The 20175-nt window shown below is 36.8% G+C and overlaps 4 protein-coding genes and 1 non-coding gene across 6 annotated transcripts; 1 reads left to right on the forward strand and 4 right to left on the reverse strand.

The window, feature by feature from the left end:
• Positions 1 to 1472: 1472 nt before the first annotated feature.
• Positions 1473 to 2399, reverse strand: LOC111479480 (leucine-rich repeat extensin-like protein 6). Its single transcript, XM_023124176.1, has one exon. The coding sequence runs from the start codon at positions 2276 to 2278 to the stop codon at positions 1751 to 1753; it is 528 nt and encodes a 175-aa protein (XP_022979944.1). The 5' UTR covers positions 2279 to 2399; the 3' UTR covers positions 1473 to 1750.
• Positions 2400 to 4423: 2024 nt separating this feature from the next.
• On the forward strand, positions 4424 to 7471 carry LOC111479351 (COBRA-like protein 7). The gene is made up of 2 exons (XM_023123957.1): positions 4424 to 5071; positions 5835 to 7471. The coding sequence occupies exons 1-2, from the start codon at positions 4537 to 4539 to the stop codon at positions 7256 to 7258; spliced, it is 1959 nt and encodes a 652-aa protein (XP_022979725.1). The 5' UTR covers positions 4424 to 4536; the 3' UTR covers positions 7259 to 7471.
• On the reverse strand, positions 7428 to 11527 carry LOC111479355 (two-component response regulator ARR2-like). The gene is made up of 7 exons (XM_023123963.1): positions 11362 to 11527; positions 11127 to 11285; positions 9762 to 9914; positions 9301 to 9684; positions 9153 to 9229; positions 7994 to 9079; positions 7428 to 7898 (listed from the first exon to the last, which is right to left on the reverse strand). Exons 2-7 carry the CDS (start codon positions 11272 to 11274, stop codon positions 7830 to 7832), a joined length of 1917 nt encoding a protein of 638 aa, XP_022979731.1. The 5' UTR covers positions 11275 to 11285; positions 11362 to 11527; the 3' UTR covers positions 7428 to 7829.
• Positions 11528 to 14522: 2995 nt separating this feature from the next.
• TRNAT-AGU lies at positions 14523 to 14596 on the reverse strand. The gene has a single exon. It is a non-coding gene; the product is annotated as a tRNA-Thr (tRNA).
• A 567-nt stretch (positions 14597 to 15163) lies between these two features.
• On the reverse strand, positions 15164 to 20123 carry LOC111479394. 2 transcript variants are annotated; one of them, XM_023124034.1, is made up of 6 exons: positions 19480 to 20123; positions 18717 to 18928; positions 17514 to 17790; positions 17355 to 17440; positions 17186 to 17277; positions 15164 to 15321 (listed from the first exon to the last, which is right to left on the reverse strand). In XM_023124034.1, exons 1-6 carry the CDS (start codon positions 19813 to 19815, stop codon positions 15317 to 15319), a joined length of 1008 nt encoding a protein of 335 aa, XP_022979802.1. In that variant the 5' UTR covers positions 19816 to 20123; the 3' UTR covers positions 15164 to 15316. The 2 variants fall into 2 exon arrangements, with proteins under 2 accessions (XP_022979802.1, XP_022979801.1); XM_023124033.1 differs by lacking the exon at positions 15164 to 15321 and adding an exon at positions 15957 to 16718 and having other exon boundaries at positions 19480 to 20122.
• Positions 20124 to 20175: the final 52 nt, after the last annotated feature.

A 20175-nucleotide genomic window follows, 5' to 3' on the forward strand; every position in this document is an offset into this window, starting at 1 on the left:
AATTTTTAAATTAACATTAATACCTTAACTTTTAATATGGACCAAAATTGTCTATCTACCTCAAATAAATTATTCTTCATTTTTTTATTATAAAAAAAGTTTAAATGTTTTAATATTAGTTTTGAAAGTTTATTTAAAATAAGGTATTTTTCAAATTTTTTTAAAAAGTTTTTAAAAAGTTAAAATATATTAATGATTTTTTAAATTTAAAATATAAAATATTTTTTTTTTGAATAAAGTATAAAGTTTTAGAAGTATTTTTTAAAATTAATTTAGTTTATTTTAAATTTTAGAATAGATTTTTGTGTAAGAAATTATCCACAAAAAAAAAACCTAATTATTATAAAAATATATATTTTATATGCAATTTTATAGAATTTAGACAAATCCGGGAGCTATTTTAAAAACTAAATAACATTTATTAAAATTAATGAGTGAATTAAGGTAAAATTAATCCAACGGTTCAGATTAAGTTTGGTCATCGGAACGCAAATCGACAAAAAAAAAGGTGCAACTTTTTTAGAATGGACCCTTTTTTATACAAAAAAGAAGGCGTTTGGCTTTATGGTTGCACTTGCACATGCAACTATGAATTATAATAAAATAAATATTTATTTACTTACTTACTTCATTAATTAATGCCATTAAAAAAGTTTAAAATTTTTCTAAAATTTAATTTCAAAGAATTCTGTAATTATTAATTGGAAAAAGAGAGACCGTTGATTTGCTTTTTACCCAAAAGATGGATCTTTCAAGATTCTCGTCGGTTTGATTTTGTTCTTTTCTTTTTAATCAAATATTTCAAAATATATATATATATATACACAAAAACAAACAAACACGACTACGAGAGAGTCATGAGATACGATCAAAAGAAAACAGATCCCAAGGAGAAGTATCGAAATAACCTTCTCGATAGAAGTTTAAAGCCACGTAGAGCTATATATGAACGAAACGAATTAGTTAGAGTAAGCTAACAAATCACTTGGGAACGTCTCGAGGTAACGCCATGAACATAATATATTGAGAGGTCAGATGTTTAAATGGTTACCCTAAACTTCATAATTGAATGATTAATCTTATAAATGTTCAAGTAATCTAAATTAATAAAACAAAACACAAGAACATGAGCGATTTACAAGCTAGTCAAACATGTTTGAATTTTTGTTCTAGAAAATGAAACAAGCAAAAACATGTTGGACCATGATTCAAGGGTTTGTTAAAATATAAAGAACACGACATTTGTGAATAATAATATTGTAAAAGGAGCTAAATCAGTGTGAGAAACGAGAATTCCAGCCACTAAACTTTTGCTTTTCGTTAATTTCGACCATTAACAGACAGAAACAAATGGACCCAGATCCGCCATTGATGAACAAATGAAGAACATCAGAGAAAAAGAATATATTATTCAGTTGTTCAACACTAATTGAAATCACAAACATAAACAACGAGAGATTTGATACATACAATTTTGTTTTTGTTGTTCCTTGGACGAATTGAATTAAGAATACAAGTAAAAACACATATGATTTATATATTTTGAGCAGATTTACAAATCGATTCAAATAACAATGGAGTTAGAAAGGAGGAGATTCTGGGCGATTTTTGGATGAGAAAACTTTCATTACCGGAAATTCCTGAAGATCGAAACCCCTTTTTTTCAATCTCTCCCGTTTTTTGCTCCATCAATTTCCTAGATCTGCAAAATCCGCCATTATTGCAAGTTTCTGTGCTCTGCTATTTGCATTTAAAACAAAGCAAGTAAGAAGAAAAACAGAGGAACAGTAAGAACAGAGCAAGCCCAAGAGTTCGTCAAACGGCCGGCAGCGGCGGAGCCCGGTGGCGGAGTGTGAAAATAGAATGGGAAATACGGTACAATCGGGTTCGGCGGTGGGGGGGCCGGGTAGTTACTGTACGGAGGCGGTTGGTAGTACCCGCTCGGTCCGTAGTTGCCAGGCGGCGGCGGCGGGGAGGAGTATGTGTAGGTGGGTTGAGATGGAGGTGGCGGAGGAGAGTAATAGTAGGTACCGGAGCTGGGGGGAGAAGGTGGTGGTGGGCAGTCGATGGATGGAGGAGGGGACGGCGGAGGAGGTGGTGGAGACAGATACTGGCCGCAGGGATTGTCACAAGCAGAGCACATTGTGCATTCGATTTGGTATTTAGCGCCGGCGAGAGTGCGGCGGTCGGCCGTCGGAAGGGACGAAAATCCTGCCGTAAAACTGAGGAGAACCGCCGTGAGAGAGATGAAAAATTTCAGAGAAATGGCAGTTTCCATTGTCGGAGGAGAGAGAGAATCGGAATCGGAATCGGAATTGGTTTTTTATTTTTTAGGGAAACTGAAGAAGAGAAGTGAATTAAGTGAAGCTAAGTGGTTTTTGGGAACAGTGGAGATTATTTTATTATTTTTATGGGCTTGATTATGAATTAAGATGAAATTGAGGGGTTAAATTTAAAATAAGTGAAAGTAAAAGGACCGAAGCCGACACGTTTTAATAGCCGTATTTAGTTAAGGTGGAATGGAAGGCTGAACTGAAAGGAATCTATCCTTTTTGCTCTCAATTTTTTTTATTATATAAAATTACTAAAATATTATTATTATTTATTCAATTTTAAATTTTTGTTTTTTATTAAATTATATTATTGTATTTATAATTACATGAAAGATTAATAAATTGATTAATTTTTATACATAATAAATTTACTCCAAACTTCAATAATATAATTAATTTAACATTTTTTTTTTAGTAATTTGAACTTTGGATGTTAAACAAGATGAATAATATTTTTAGTAAAATAATATTTTAATCAATTAAAAAATGATTTTAAGAGGTGGGAGTTTTACACGTGGGATAATGTAGCGAAGGGAAAGCGTGTGAAAGTAAAAATAAATAAATAAATATATATATATATATATGGGAGTGGAAATAGTAAAACATGGAGTGGAATTAAACAAAGTGACGGTGTCGGGTTGGGTGCCCAATTATTATTATTATTATTTCACACTACTAGACGTAACAAAGACGCAACTGCCACGTGGGCTTCAATCCTCCGTGTCAAGATTTTTATTTAATTTTGGTCTTTTTAGGATTTTAATGCATGAATTTTGAAAATTAAATCTAAAAATACACGAAACCAAATAAATATGTTAAAATGGAATTTTACAAAATAATATTTAAATAATTTTTTTAATAATGAATTGGATTTAAGTGAAAATAGGAAGGGTAATTATTAATGTCCCTGTGTTTGTTTCATAAATATAGCAAATGCTTCTTTAATATAAATTTAAAATTCTAAAAATACTTATAAAAGTACTTTTTAAGTGCTTTCACTTTAAAATATTTTTCTTTTTCCCAAATAAATAAATAAATAAATAAATACAAATTAAAAATCATTCAAATATATAATTTAGATTATGCCACTAAATTATTTTAAATTAAAAAAAAAAAGGCTATGTAACAAAAGAACCTTTAGCTTTACTCCTTCTCTTTGTGTTATTACCGTTATTAATTTTTAATTATAATTAAACTTTTTTACTGAGGTAAATGTAGTTTAAATTATTCATTAATATAAATAATAACGACAATTAATATATATAATTATTTTTCTTATTTTATGTTAGACAAATTTAAATTAAGTTTCGAAAAATAAAGATATATATTTTTAATAGTTATACACGTGGTTTGAAATTTGACAAAAATTATAAAAATATTTTTTAAAAATAAGATTAAATAAATAAAATTTTAAGAAAAGAAAAAACTAATCATTAAAAATAGGAAAATAAAGTCATTAACAAACAGTTATTAATGTCTTTTCTTTTGTTATTATAATTTGTCCAACACAAGTTAAAGGGATTATTTGATAGTGAAATGACAAAAAAAGACACGTTAGGTCCCAACTCACCAACTCAACTACGCTCCTAAAGGGACAATTTGGCACCAACCATTGAATTAAAAAGGAACCATTTAGATTTTAAATTTTAAAATTTGTAACGGTTTTTAACGTTCAAAAATAATTATTTGGTTTCTCGGTTAGAGGGCCACACCCTAATATTTTGAAACTCATGGGTGGAAGTTTATGTTCGAGTTTTGGTTTGGTTGTGGGCTGGGTATATATTCTTGACCGACCTTTAAACGATTTTTTTTTTTTTGTTAAAAATAAGGTTGTCACTGCATGCATGACATGTCTAATATGTATTAAAAGTTTTATTTTAAATATTTCGTAAACAATGCTATGTGGAGGTCGTACCTCTAAAAGAACAACTTGCTGAATGGAATGAGCGAAACGACGAAAAGGGTATAATATTTGGAATAATCGCAAAATCCTAATCAAAAGGTAGACTCTAATTTAGGGTTCTTAAATTGTTGAATTGAAAGGTGATTCATTTTTTTGAAAAATAACCCAAAAGAACATAAGAAAAAGACTGTTTTCAACGGACAGTCTCCCCACTAGTTCGTGCTTTTTGCCGAATTCCTTTTGAACAGATCAGAAACCGCCATTATTTTCAAATCCACAGAACCCCAGAAGCCCAAAATCATGGCCGTCGCCGTCGCCGATCTGATCTTCTTAATCATCTTTACGACCATACCCTTTTCGATTTCTCAGCCAACTGAGAAAGCTCCGCCTCCCGCCGCCGATTCTTGCAATGGCATCTTCTTGTCCTACAGTTTCAACCAAGGAGCCAAGCTTCCCCCAAATCTCACTGTTATGGCACGCCAGCCTTACCGATTCGAGTCCACTCTCTCGATTCTCAACAACGGTCTTCAGGAGCTCAAGTCTTGGAAGGTTTTTGTAGGGTTTCAACACGATGAGTTCTTGGTTTCGGCCTCCGGCGCCGTCCTCGCCGATGGTAATTCTATCCCTGGTAACGTTGGTAATGGGACCGTCTTTGCTGGTTTTCCGATGAGTAACTTGAAGACGGCCATTGAAACTGCTGGGGATTTCACTCAGATGCAGGTCCAAGTCAAGTTACTTGGGACCCAATTTGGGGTTGCCCCTCCGAATAATCCGATGCCTTCCAATATATCTCTTGCCAATGATGGATATCTCTGCACCAAGCCAATTCTACAAGGTACTCCCCCCCTGCCTCTCTGGTTTCTGCTGATTTATCCCTTATGTCTGCTGTTTCTATCCCGATTCTACTCGTTTTAGCTGTGATCATGAGTTTATAAGTAAGAAATATATCTTCATTCATATGAAGTCCTTTAGGAAACTAAAGTATAACCATGAGAGCTTGTGCTAAAAGTAGACAATATCAGATTATTGTGAAGAGTCGTGATTTCTAACATGGTATTAAATCCTTGCCCTTAACTTAGCCATGCCAATAGAATTTTCAAACGTCGAACAAAAAAGTTGGGACCTTTGAAAGTGTAGTCAAAATGACTCAAGTTTTGAACCAAGGGTATAATTTGTTCGAGGGCTCCAGAGAAAGGAGTCGGGCCTCAACTAAGGAGGGGCTGTTCGAGGGCTCCATAATACTCAAGGAAGGCTCTATAGTGTACTTTATTTAATGGGAGAATTATTAGGAGACTCCCACAATTAAGGGGATAATCATACAAAATCTGGGTTTCTTTCTGCTCATTATGCTTTAGCAATGTTGTTTATACAAGGCTAGATTCTGGTGGCTTATTCAATTTTTGGTAGTTTCTTATCAGTTCCTGAGTAGTTGCTAAATTTTACAATCTGGGTATCTGCTTAGTTTCACAGTGAGTTTGTTTATGATTGGGAGTTCGATTAGCTATTGGTGGGTTTTCATTTCTTGGGGGTTTTGGAAGCTTTCTTTCTTCTTCTTTGATTCCGCCTGCAAGTTTGAACTTCATTTCACAAAATATCAGGAAAGAGTGAAATGCACGTCTGTTGCTCACCCGATCCACGCGTTAAAACAAACATCACAACCAGTGAAGTGTTCTTAGCTCGTCAAAATGGCGATCTAACGATCATGTATGATGTGACAAGAACATATGATTCAAGTTACTGGGCACAAGTCACAATTTCTAACCACAATCCTCTTGGTCGTCTTGATTATTGGAAATTGAGCTGGGATTGGATGAGGGATGAGTTTATCTATTCAATGAAAGGTGCTTATCCTTCTGTTGTTGATTCTACTGAATGCATTTTTGGTAGACAAGGCACTTACTATAGGGATTTAGACTTTTTCAATGTATTAAGTTGTAAAAGAAGGCCTACCATTGTTGATTTACCTCCAACTAAGGCTAACGACACCACTCTCGGGTTGATCCCGTTCTGCTGTCGAAATGGGACGCTCTTGCCATCGCATATGGACCCGAGCAAGTCGATTTCTGCATTTCAGATGCAAGTGCTTAAAATGCCACCAGATCTTAATAGATCTCAGATTACACCACCTCAAAATTGGCAGATCAGTGGCGTTCTTAACCCGGCATATAAATGTGGTCAGCCAGTGAGAGTAAGTCCTAGCGAATTCCCTGACTCGAGTGGTTTACCGTTGAATTCGACTGCGGTGGTTAGTTGGCAGATTGTTTGCAATATTACACATGTAAAGAAGGACATCCCAAAGTGCTGTGTTTCGTTTTCGTCGTACTACAATGAATCTGTCATCCCGTGCAGAACGTGTGCTTGTGGATGCTCGCTTAACTCTGCTCGTACATGTAATGCTACCTCCCCTGTAATGCTACTCCCAGCTGAAGCTCTTCTCGTGCCTTTTGAGAATAGGACTGCTATGGCTATTGCTTGGGCTGGTCTTAAACATTTCCCGGTTCCAAACCCGATGCCTTGTTCGGATAACTGCGGAGTTAGTATCAACTGGCATTTGTATACCGATTATAGAGACGGATGGAGTGCGAGGATCACTCTCTTCAACTGGGGAGAAGTGAACTTTGCAGATTGGTTTGCTGCAGTTCAGATGAAGAAAGCAGCACCTGGCTTCCAGGCAATGTACTCTCTCAACGCAACGACCTTGGAATTGGATGGTTCGAACAGTACTATCTTTATGCAGGGTCATCTCGGACTAAACTATCTTGTCGGAGAAACAGATGGAGTGAACCCAGCTAAGGATCCGCGCGTACCTGGAAAACAGCAATCCGTAATCTCATTCACAAAGAAGAACATACAAGGTCTTAACATGGCTGCCGGAGATGGGTTCCCCACCAAGGTGTTCTTCAATGGGGAGGAATGCTTGCTTCCTAAAATACTCCCTGCCAACAACAGCCGAAGAAACTTAGCTCGGTTCATTCCGAGCATCCTAATGCTAGGATTCGTGTTCTTGTTCATACAGCAATAACCAGGAAATAGTGAGACGGGGATTGATCACATCGTCTTGTAGCTGCTGTACATTTTTTCATTCTTTGAGGGATTCTCATGGCCTGTATTTTCTTGAGCTTTTGAAGTTTTGTAGTGTTTGTTATATTATCAGTTTGTTGAGGTAAATATTGGATAGAGTCTATATTTGGGCACAAATCTCATTGCTTTCTTATTATGCAGCAAGTTTTCAACACACGTATATGTAACTCGAGCCTATATACCTAAAAAACGACAAGAAAATGGCTGAAACTGAAAGACAAAGATCAATAGCAACGACGTATCAACGACAATCTCAAAATTTTACGAGCACAGAAGGCTAACCAAATATGTACATGGAAGTGAACTGCATTTGCTTCGAACGTGTTATTTCAGTAAGTTAGTCATAAAGGGGATTCGAAAACCTGCAACTGCATCAAAAATCTCGATTCCGTGCATCAAGAACACGGCAGTAATAGCCGACTCAAGCTAGTCTCTCCGAGGAAGCAGTGGAAAGAATCTGCACATATACAATGATCTGTCTAAATGGTCTGCCTGCAAGCTACAGCAACATTCTAAACAGGAGTGTTATGATGAAACATCCATTCCAGTTCACTTTCAGCTGCTGCAATGCTCCCCTGTTGCTGTCAAATAAAACATTTACCACATCATTAATAAAAACAACCTTAAACTTCCCGAGTTTCGTCTTAGGAATGCCAGGACGGTACTGCGGTCTAACCTGCTTAAGAACTGCACTCATTAGGTCCTCTGGTCCGAAGTGTTCAGAGAAAAGGTCGGTCTGACTGCTTGTATCAGGAGCTCTTTCAGCTTTGACTCTCACTGAACCATCGACGAAACGAGGGTCGAGTTGTTGGCTTATACTTTGTTCGTTCCCATTGTCACTTCGTTTGTCCAACAAGAACATGGCCTTGCCTGCAGTAGATGCGTTTCTGTTTTGTCCATTTTGTTGGCTAGAGGCAGCATACCCTTGGTGAGCGAAAGCTGAGGATGGAACGTTGAGACTACCTTGAGACATATCAAACGTCACACCGACATGTTGCAAGTCCCAATCATGGGGCTTCTGAGGATGCAGGTCCCTGAACATATCATAGTTTGGCACAAAACCTTCCGATCGATTAATGTTCGAGTTAACGTCGTCTGGGAATCTTCCCTTTGGTACGACACTCGACATTCCTGGGGTACTTTGAAGAGGAAAACTATTACCGGGAAATTCGGGGAAATTTAACATTGTTGAGGCTGGTGAAACTACACTGTACCCTCCACTGGCCGTTCCATTCGGCAAAATTGGCTGCTGCGATGTCGGTGGAAGCCTCGTTACGCTCGTTGAGGTACTTTCTTTGAGAATCTGTGCTCTAGCTTGTGGTTGAGAGCTAGATTGGCTTCCTTGTGCACTAACTTGCATTGTCATATTCCCATGAGATTGCGCCGATTGCTGCAGATTAGCAAGCTGTTTCGGCTCCATCGTTGTCGGGATTCCATGAAGTAGATTCATCGATTTACTACCATTCAAATGTTGCTGTTGCTCGTCACCGAATCTCAACTTCGGATTTTCGAAGCTAAAAATGTGGTTCCTTTGATCTACAAGAGGCATAGGCATGCTCGATTTCACTGTAGACCTACCGAATCCAGCTGCTTGAAGTGTAGCAAGGCTTTGTGGCTGGAGCTGACCAGCAGCAGCGAGAGTTCGAAGATCAAGACCATTCAACGACGAGCCAAACACGTCTTGGGCACTCATGAACGTGTTGTTTAAATTACTCTGGTGTTGTGTGATTCCACTTACTCTTCTCAGGTACAAACGATATTTCTATACATAAAACGTGCAGCTTAGTTATAGATAAATGCTCATGAAAACGAACGAGACGGTCAGCGATCCTTACCTGAAGGTGGCTGGCAACGTTTTCTCTAGTGAGTCCAGGGACATTCATCAACTCGAGTATCTTCTTCGGAACGGCCTCTGTAATTTACAAAGGTTAGCAAAAACAGATACTAATTGAGTGCAAGAGAAGATGAGAGAAAAATCCATACTATCAATTCCTAGTTGATTAACAGCAGCCATAAACTGTTGATGGAGCTCAACGGACCAAACGACCCTCGGTTTCTTTAAGGTCGATGAATCGTCCCTCTCCTCGACGTCTTCTACGTCCTCCTTCCTCCTCTTTGAGTTCTTCCAACTCCCTTCATTAGCAGACGATGAATAATCTGCATCTTCATTAGTTTTCTGCTGTCGATCGACGACATCATCGACACATCCTGATTGCTCCAAGTCTTTCCATTCATTCTTCCGCTTACGAACAACGTGCTGCCATATGTTCTTTATCGCTTCAATTCGAACAGGTTTTATTAAATAGTCACAAGCACCATGAGTTACTCCCTTCATGACGACGTTTTTCCCGTCATCCACTGACATCACTACATAAGTCAGCTCATTAGGAACCAGTTGATCAAGCTAAGCTACATCATTCAGTATTAAGTATTTGAAAACTTACTGATTACAGGCAAGTCCATTTCTAATCCTATGTATTCCAGAAGTTTGAATCCATCCATGTCTGGCATGTGGACATCGCTTAAAACGATATCGAACCCGTTTTTGTATCGTCTGAGAAGAGACAATGCATCCTCGGCTCGACTACAATTCGTTACTGAAACACTCAAAAACCAGACAACTTGTTCGTTAATAACACAGCTTCCGGTGTCTGATAAAGACAGACAACCTGATAAACATGTTCCCTAATCCAAACATGGGCAACTCAGAAGAGTACTGCAAACGAGTCAAAATTAGAGCAAATTAGCTCAAGTCCACCGCTATCAGATATTGTCCGCTTTGGCCTATTACGTATTGCTGTCAGCATCACGGTTTTAAAACACGTCTACTAGGGAGAAGTTTCCACACCCTTATAAGAAATGTTTCGTTGTCCTCTCCAACCAATGTGAGATTTCACAATCCACCTCCCCTTTAGGGGCTAGCATGCTCCCTAGCACACCGTTCAGTGTCTGGTTCTAATACCATTTGTAACAGCTCAAGCCCACCACTAGCAAATATTGTCCGCTTTAGCCTGTTACATATCGCCATCAACCTCACAGTTTTAAAACACATCGACTAGGGAGAAGTTTCTACACCCTTATAAGGAATGCTTCATTCTCCTTTCCAACTGATATGAGTTCTCACAATCCACACCCCTTAGGAGCCAGCGTCCTCGCTAGCACACCGTCCAGTGTCTAGCTCTGATACCATTTATAATAGCTCAAACCCACCGCTAGTAGATATTGCCCGCTTTGTCCTGTTATGTATCGCCGTCAGCCTCACGGTTTTAAGCCGCATCTAGTAGGGAGAAGTTTCCACACCCTTATAAGGAATGTTTCGTTCACTTCTCCAACCGATGAGAGATCTCACAATCCACCCCCTTAGAGGCCCAGCGTCCTCGCTGCCACACTGCTCAGTATCTGTCTCTAATACCATTTGTAACAGTTCAAGCCTACCACTAGTAGATATTGTCCACTTTAGCTCATTACGTATCGTCGTCAGCCTCATAATTCTAAAACGCATCTATTATGGAGAGGTTTCCACACCCTTACAAGGAATGCTTCATTCTCCTCTCCAACCGACGTAGAATAGGGCCGTTACACTATATCCCAATCCTAAGTACCAAAAAGGCACTCAAATCTCAAATTGAAACTCAAGGAACAAGGAAACTGCAGCAAACAATATCAGAAATGGCAGTAATTTCACCAGCAGACCCAACAAACTACCAATATCGCATATGCGTACTTCAGAAACGAAGTGAATAACACAGATTCAAAGGTTCCACAACCTAAAAACAACAATTATATCACTTGGGATTGAGAAATTTTACCATCATAGCGGCAAATACGAAGCATCTTCTCCAAGATCATAAGACAGGTCGGATCATCATCCACAACAAGAACACGAAGCCCGACCGGAAACTGGTCGGGAACAGCTTCCCCGGCTTTCCTTACAGAGCTCGAACTCGCCGTAGACATCGATCCCTCAACTTGATTCAGATTTACCCTTCAATACCCCAAATCTTAAACCAATGAGATCAATACAAATACCCAAAATCGAGATACTTGCATTTCACCCTTCGGAAAAATTAGCCGAAATCAGAGATAGAATAAGGAAAATGGGCGTTTAAAATGGAAATTTTTATATGCAGCACTGAGCGATTGGAGCAGAGCGGTTGAAGAGCCCAGTTTCTGCTTGGTGCTCGATTTCTCTGTTATTTAGGAGCTCGTGGTTCATTAGTTTATTGTAATATATTTTATTCAAAGTGGGCCACCCCTAGGAGAATGGACCCAGCTCCCCTCACACACGATTAAAGTTAACCCACGACTCGAGTCTACCGACCGTAAATATTATTTTCTTTACATTTTCCTTCAAAAATTTTAAAACGTGTCTGCTACGAAAAGATTTATACACTTAGACAGTATGAGATCTCTTTTCTTCGTGGAAATAAGAGAAAACAAAATTACTATCAGAATAGAACGACCACAAACATCCTGATTAAGATAAGCCTGAGCTCCAAGTTTTGATGGCCACCTAAACGGAAGCATCTTTGACGTATGAGAGTATTCTTTCTTCTTTTTGTCCTTAGTCAACATCTATCTACCATATATCAGATAAACTCCAACAAACTCGCTTTTACGATTTTATCCGTTCAAAGAGAATCTGTCTTTGTTAAAAGTATTAAAATTGTATGTTTTATAGTTGTGTCATGTCATTGTTTTGAATTCTGATGTGATCGTTGTTTAAGTGAAATTAGACGTTAGTTGAATTATACTCAAGTTATTCATTTTTTTCGTCTTTTTTCTTCCGGATTATTTCTACTTTCAAATATTATAATATATACTTCATCCTCGACATATTTTTTTACTTGGCCCTACAAAAAAATGAGACATGTTTATTGTTATCCTTGGGTTACGTAACTCTCGAAACTTTCTAGCTCGTAAAGATATAATACAATTATCTTTAGACCCGGTTCTTAATAAAATAACTAGAAATGAATTCGATCTCGTTTCTTATTCTATTTTCTCGATTTTAATTATTATTTTTTTATTTTATTTTTGTAATTATTATTATTAGTTCAAGTTTCTAGGAATATGCTAAATGATTGATAAAAGCAACAGTAATTCATATAATCTCTTGAAAATATAAAAAAAAAAAAAAACACTTTTTTTAATCCATTTTTATATTAATAAATGTTAAAGTTAACAATAAAACTTTCTAAATTCTAAATAAATAAATCCTTAAATTATTTATTTATTTAATTTAATAAATTTTGGATAAAAAATATGATATAAAATTTAAAAATTAGAGACGTTTTTTTAATTACCATTTTTAAGTTTAAAATTTAATTAAAAAATGAAGATTTGTGCTTTTGAGAAGAGAAGGCCACGCGCGGGCGCGAGTATTAAAAGAAAGTGGGAGCCGCGTGCAGTGCTTTTAGTTGGATTTCAGGTGATTAGGACAACTTTGCCACGTGGCAACAAATGCAACTTTGACTAAATTCCAAATCCTCTTTTTCACTTACTTCAGATCAAAACTTACCCACTTTGCATTTTCCACGTGGCAACTATCCACTTCTTCCAATTTTTTAATTAAGATAATTTAGTTGATTTGGCATGACGTGGAAATAGTAATACAATAAAATGAATGACGGGATAAATTAAGAGTACAATTATCGGTTTATAAAAAATAATTATGATGGTTTAATTAAATTATGAGTTTAGTTTTTTCGAATTAAAAAAATTAATGGAATATTAAAATTAAATTATTAATAATTGAAGATGACATGTGGGACGATCTAATTCGGCAAGATGGGGGCCCACGATAACACGGAAAAGAAAAGTGGGCCGAAGTGGAACTATTTGGGCTGGGCTCCGCCGCCTTACATCACTGTTAGGCCCACTTCCAACGCACGTGCGCCCACAACGCGGTCGTGTCTATTAAACTTTTAAGTCGGTGCATCTGGGCGGACCCAAAATGCAATTATCATATAAAAAAGGGCCATTTATTTATTTATTCGACTAAAAGGGCAAAATGACAATTTAGTACTTTTCTTTTTGCATCACAGCCGTCCATTTGGAGCGGGATCGTGGAGGTGGTTTAAAGCCCACGTCAACAACACGTGAGCTTTTTTCTTTTTGGGACTTTTTTTTAAGTTCATCCATATCCATATATCCCTTATCATTAAATAAAATTTTTAAAATATTCCAAATAAAATTGTTTCAACAATATCTTTGAGTTGAATCGTTACATATTTTAAGGAAATTGTGTTATCGTGAATAAGCTGCAGCGTGATCATAAAATTTTTGTAAAGTATTTTGGTGGTGTAGCTAATAGGTTGACGTTGAGTGTGACAACATTCAAAATTTTGAATATGGTCACAAATTCATTCTCGGACCTTGTGTTCTAGTTAAGTGATTCAATAGCTTTGACCATTGATATTAAAAACGTGGTCTTACTCGAACTAGCAAGGCTTCAACCCACGTGAGCTAGATGACTAAGGTCCTATCTTTATGGGGACGTGGGCCATAATTCACATGGGTAAATTTAGAACTCTTTTCACATTTATCCTCCATTATTACCATTCGTGGCTTGTGGGTCTTCTCATTGCTCCTATTTTTCGAACTTATTTTGTTATTATCTTGTTTTTGGGAAATATGTTAGGAATAACGATCCTCTACATGGGTGTGATAGTTTATCGAGTATAAGCTCTCGTGGATTTGGTTTTGATTTCATCAAAGTGTCTTGTACGAATTGAGATAGTGAGCATGTCTGCTGGGGAGTACCTCTCTAACTGATGTGAGATATCATAATCCACTCTCCTTCGAAACCTAACGTTTTCGTTGACTCTCGTTTTTCTCTCTAATCAATGTGGGATCAAATAGTAAATTATATTAAGAGAGAAAAAGGAGAATATGTTAGAAAGTTGTGAGCAATGATGCAAGAAATTTCTGAAATTGAGGAGAAGAGGTATGATTGGGTTGCCATGCACTCTCCTCCTCTAAGTTGCAAACATCAAGAAGGGATTTGGGGAATCTTTTTAGTGTTGTAATGTTTGTGATAAATCCATGCATTACCCTCCAACTCAATTATTAATTAATTTCTGTCGACTTGTCGTTGTGTTTACGCTCGGCCCATTTTTAGGGTTCTGTTTGGTGGGCTTGGGCCTCACCAAATGGAACTATAATAATAAAAAGGTCGGATAAGAATGAACAGATAAATTATTTGCTCTCGTTGAGAGTCGAACTCAAGACCTCCCGCTTACTAAACGGGTGCTCTAACCAACTGAGCTACGAGAGCTACGTGTTAAGGGAGTAAATTATTTATATATATATATATATATTGTAGTAACAATGAGATATTTTATTTTATAATTTCAATGAGGTTATGAAATATGTAATATTTGATCAATTAGATTAGGATCCATTTTGGTGCAATTTTAGATCTTTGTTTCTAGAAGTTTGGTGATTTGAACCTAGACATTTTAGTTTATGATGTTTATATTAACTAATTGAACTAGGTTCGTATTAATACTTCTGATAAAAATAATAATAAAAAAAAAAAGTTAATTCTACTATATGAATTATTTAAACTACAAAAATAAAATTTTAACAAATACTACTTTTGGTTCTTCTATTCATGAATAAATATAGTGTTATCAAATATGTATACTTGTAAAGAGAGAGAAATATAGAATAAAAGCTAATGTCAATTCCACCCTGTTAGTCTTATCAAATAGTTTGTTCATAAAGGGCACGCAAGTTTTCCTAGATACATTCTATTTCAATAGCCACACATTTGAAATCAACGTGCAAGACGATAGGGTTTGCCCAACCACAAACATCGTCGTTACCTTTTGGACGTAGAACAATGTAGTTTCACAATGCTTGAGAAACACAAGTTTGATTGAAGATTGGGGAGGGGAGGTGGATTGACAATTCTTCGTCACAAAATACTGAATTCTCTTTCGAGTATGAAAGTTCCAAAAGATGACATTATTACTTGAGATATATAGGAAAATTAACCTACGAACACGAACACAAACACGAAAGAGAGTGATACCACAACCTCTTCTTAGATAAAAGTAAAGTCTCTTTCAAACTAAGATTGCATTTGAGACATGCCATTTTGAAAAGGAAGATTTTAAGCAGAGCACTTAAACATAGTGGAAGAAAGGTAGACAAGCAAGTTCGCTAAAAGCACATGAAATGCTTTATAACATCTTTAAAAGCCTGTTAAACACAATCAAATGCAACCAAATTTACAATTCAGCTCACATGGACAAGTATTCAAATCAGAGTTATCCACATGGTACAGCCCAGATTCAACATGGCTCACATTCACAACCTAAATGAAAGTCCAAACCTCCACCCTACACTAACTTGAAATATCAATCTCAAACCTGGTGGGCCATTGTTAAGTTCCAAACTCCTACACATGACACCATGACAATGATGCAAGTCTATTTGTTTAGATATCACTACTTTTGAAACTTTGAAGGGGCAAAGTTCAACATATCTATAAAGGAATCACAGCTAGGAAAGAAAGTGAACTAATATGACAATACAGAATAAATATGCTGCCTAGATTAGTTAAAATCATATGGAAGCAGATTAGATGTATTGCAAAACAGAGATTTAAAGCAGAGCAGCAATTACATTACCACATGAACTGTTAAATACTCTGTTAATGCAGCAAAGATTGTAGTTAACATGCTAGATATACTTTTCATCATTATAGTGGAGCCAGTGAAAGTTACAAATCTAACCCACAATTTAAAGTTAAAAAAGAAAAAAGAAAAAAGAAAAAAAAAGAATGGAGGTGTTGTTCTTGACAGCAGTTTCTCCACTGTCCACAACCACCGATATTCCGATCATCACTCATTTCTCAACACATGGAAGAATAGACTAATACCATAGGGGATTGACGTTCCCAGAATAACAACTATCCTAAAGCCAATCCCCATTTCAACCGCAATGTTACTATCAACATCATTCTCCCTGTACAAAACCCTTTATATGGTCAAGTAGAAATTCAAAAAAGAAAAAGAAAAAAAAAACCCTCAAAGATGCCATATAAACTTTCACAACATTCAGGAGAAGAGAGTTTCTTTGGACTTAAATCCCCTCACATTAATGCATCATGCACAATATCCTTCCTTATCATCTCCCGAATGAGCTATGAGATGAGAAAAATCTGTAATCAGGATGGTTCACGTTTAATAACCTAAGCCAGTATTCAGCATCTTGCCACAAAGATTGAGCCTTTGAACATTCCTCGGTACCAGTCGAATTCCAAAAAGGAAGTTTGAACTTATAGGAAGCAAGTCCAAATATTGGCAACTGCAGTTTGAGAGGGCAATCCGCAGTGTACACCTCTCTAACTCTTGGCCATTGGAATTGCAAACCATCAGAGCTGATGCCTGCTCCAAAACACACGGCATGATTGCCCGTTTGATAATGTTCTTCTTATGAACGTCTTTCTTATAAAAGCAATTTATGAAAATCTTAATAGCACAAGCCAATGGTAGACTATGACTTTATTACAAAATAGGCATATTGCAACTTTTCCTAAGAAATAAACACTATCCTCGGTTTTCTGCAACAATATTACCAAAAATTCCATTCTTCATTTTTTTTTCTTTATTGAAAAATACTCGAGACTTCTAGTCACAGCAGATGTTTTTCCATAATACGGTTATTAAATGTGATAAAAAAATATAATAATACTTAACTAGTTGAATGTAGCCATTGATATCAATTGTACTGAAAAGCAATACATTCTGATTTTAAACTAAACAGAACAAAAGGCACGCAGAACATAAAATAGCACAAAGAATGGCTTGATGACATATATATTTATATGCAGAAGAAAACGAGGAGGAAATACCTTGAAATGCTGTTGACAGATTGTGGAAGGTCAAGAAACAAGCATCAAGACTTTGTAGGGTTGGACCCGTGGGAATCCGATAAATGGGATACCTTCAAAGAACAAATAACTATGTCAGATTGAAAGATTCGATCATAATAGCATGTAATCCAGAGGAGACAAAACATACCATGCCACAGAAATCCAACTGGAAGGAGATAAATCACAGCTCCTATATGTCTTTAATTCAGGAAAACGGGATGCAAGGATATTGATCTGTTGAATGCAAGTTAATGTTAGTTAAAATGAAGAGGGAGGGTGTAATAAAGCCAAATAAAAACACGCCAACCTTATCGGTTAATGGTTCGCGACAAAATGGTGGATCACGCTCCATGTATTCAAATACAAGCTGACCATGACGGTAGCAAGAGTCACTTTCATCACTCGATGACTCGGCAGAAGGTGTATTCATTTGAAGAGCTCTCTGTGACCCTGAAATACTTAAGTCCTGAATACACTCATCCTGAAGATTGGCCTTGGTTTTTTTTTCTGCCCCACAATTACTGCTTCCATCACTACTTGTTTCCTTTGAAGACTCAGCATCACTATCTGTACCACGCCTTCTACTACAAAACACAATATAACATAACAAATTCACTAACCACTCCCGTGTACCCAATTGCAGACAACACTTAATATAAATAGCACCCGTAATAATACCGATTGACGTTTCCCAGAAAACCCATGACATTGCCACGTTTACCAGCTCAAAAAACAATAACACCATTTCCATATTAAAGCAAATATAATTTAGAATAAGGCATTTTTTATATAAATGACACAATCTAGAAAATATAAATGGCTAGTAAGGAAAAGTATTAATGGATGAAGCTCAATAAGAAAGACAAAAGGATAGTGAAATGATTAACAGAAAAATAGGTTAGTGCTAAGAGAAATGATGACGACATCTTAAGACATACAACAGATATCTTTTCAAGCACAAATGATTTGTGAAAAAAAAGGAAAATTTGTGGGAAAGAGAGGAAACAAACAGGCAACACAGCCAAGCATATGCATATACTGTTAAACCCAAAGATGTGTTCAACAAGGAAGCAACCATAGACGAAGTGTGGTATATGATATAAACAATTTCCCAAGATAAAAAGGCACTCCACCTTTCCCCATTTCAACCCAATTGAAGATCCAAAGGCAATAACACCCTTGCAACCTAAATATTAAAAAGATCTACATATTGCACGATCCTGGACAATATTAATTGAAGCTAACATTCCTAATAATGTAATCCAATCAACTGTCGTCAGAATGAAGCTAGCATTACTATTAATGTAATCTAAGCAAATCCTGATATCTCAAACAAAATAGTAGTCAGGGACAATCTTATTATTTCTAAACAAACCACATAGATGCATAACTTATCAAGTTTAATACACTGAAAAACATCTCAGGCCATGAAACTAGAAGGGAAGTTAACAAAATATGTTGCAAGAACTGAAGAGAATAAGAACATGGTGTTATATGGATAATTTCTCACCTTAGGGCAGAGGACTTTGATGGATAGATATAGAGTTGAATGCCGGACAGATATGGAACATAGTACTGTACAACTGAGTCACTACCATTTAACAATAGAGGGATACCAGCTCCGTACGCACTCCATTCCTTGTAAGATTCCCAAAGATCCCCGAGCACAAAATAAGGAGGTGCCTCTGAGACTTCACGAGTTCTCCATCCCCTCAGCCTCGTCTGTTGAGGGCCGAAAAGGCCAATTATAGGAGTAAGTTAATGATTTGAAAAATTGAAGTAAAGTCAGGTTCTAAAGAAAAGCAACTTAGCTAGAATCCATATACAACTTCTTAATCGATATCATAGTGGAGCAAAAAATATGGAAATTAAAAGAAGAAACTAACGCTAGTTATAGTGACCACAAAGACAATGTAGAAGCACAAAAGGGACGAGGGAGGGGCCTTATGAATAATAGAAAAGAAATCTATTAAAAAAAATCAAGAGAATTAACATAAAACGAAGGGAAGATTCCAACATCTTCCTCAAGATTAACCAACTTAACCATAACATCTTTTGGACCTAATAAATGCAAGAACCGTGATCAATTGCTCTCTACAAACATAACAGTAGTTCATACAAACAAATGTCGATTTCCATCACAATGAGGTACTTATTAAGTCCAGCAAGCAAATTCAAAACTCCACGTCTAACAATTAACCTAAAAAACCAAAGCAGAAACATGAAAAAAAAAAAAAAAAAAAAAAGACTAGCTTGACCCATCGAATGATTACCTTCGGAATACAATGAGCCAAAACAAGGGGAGTAGTTTGCTCCAAGAAGCGATCCAAATTAGTAGAATCAGCAAGTCCACGATCCGAAACAGAGCAATCAGAGCGAGTGGACCAAGAACGACACTCGTCAAACTCACTCCTCTTCTCCAAGTCATCGATCCTAGCAGAAGCAGCCGCCACAACGTCCTTAGAATCCAAAGCGCTCTGCTTCTGCTGGTGTTGCTGCTGCTGCTGCTGCTGCTGCTGCTGCTGCAAACGACGCCGCATCGCAGGGGGATGATAGAAACGATTCTCGCCACGGATTCGGGCAATGGAAACCCCACCGGAGACTGACATTGTAACAAAGTAAAGAAATAATCAAAGAAACAAACAGCAAAGGCGAGACAGAGAAAAGGTCTAGGGTATGTATAAACAGTGATGAAGAAGAAGAAGAAGAAGAAGAAGAAGAAGAAGAAGAAGAAGGAGAAACTAGGGTTTTGCGAAATGCAGTGGAAGGAGGAAGATAACTAACAGAGGGGTTTGTTAAAGGAAAAATTAGCCCTATTTTTTGGAATTAGAGAGAATGAAGGAAAGGGGATTGGTTGGATTAGAGAGGGGAAGAGATTTTTAGGTCCAGACGCCAGACGCCTCCACATTCTTAATTTCCTTTTTCCAATGCCCTTCCCTTTCTTCTTTACTCCTTCCCCCCCCCCCCCC

This window comes from Cucurbita maxima, unplaced genomic scaffold, assembly GCF_002738345.1.
Source record: "Cucurbita maxima cultivar Rimu unplaced genomic scaffold, Cmax_1.0 Cma_Scf00005, whole genome shotgun sequence".
NCBI classification, from domain to species: Eukaryota; Viridiplantae; Streptophyta; class Magnoliopsida; order Cucurbitales; family Cucurbitaceae; genus Cucurbita; species Cucurbita maxima.

Excerpts from the sequence above, each read along its gene's own strand:
- LOC111479394 (XM_023124033.1), bottom strand. The coding sequence starts at position 19,815 with ATGTCAGTCTCCGGTGGGGTTTCCATTGCCCGAATCCGTGGCGAGAAT. Across the intron at positions 18,929-19,479 it reads TGGCTCATTGTATTCCGAAG|ACGAGGCTGAGGGGATGGAG; the intron begins GTAATCATTCGA and ends GGCCCTCAACAG. Across the intron at positions 16,719-17,185 it reads TCTGTCAACAGCATTTCAAG|GCATCAGCTCTGATGGTTTG; the intron begins GTATTTCCTCCT and ends GTTTTGGAGCAG.
- LOC111479351 (XM_023123957.1), top strand. The coding sequence starts at position 4,537 with ATGGCCGTCGCCGTCGCCGATCTGATCTTCTTAATCATCTTTACGACC. Across the intron at positions 5,072-5,834 it reads CACCAAGCCAATTCTACAAG|GAAAGAGTGAAATGCACGTC; the intron begins GTACTCCCCCCC and ends ACAAAATATCAG.
- LOC111479355 (XM_023123963.1), bottom strand. The coding sequence starts at position 11,274 with ATGTCTACGGCGAGTTCGAGCTCTGTAAGGAAAGCCGGGGAAGCTGTT. Across the intron at positions 9,685-9,761 it reads AATGGACTTGCCTGTAATCA|TGATGTCAGTGGATGACGGG; the intron begins GTAAGTTTTCAA and ends TGACTTATGTAG. Across the intron at positions 7,899-7,993 it reads TGAGTGCAGTTCTTAAGCAG|CAACAGGGGAGCATTGCAGC; the intron begins GTTAGACCGCAG and ends TTTATTTGACAG.
- LOC111479480 (XM_023124176.1), bottom strand. The coding sequence starts at position 2,278 with ATGGAAACTGCCATTTCTCTGAAATTTTTCATCTCTCTCACGGCGGTT.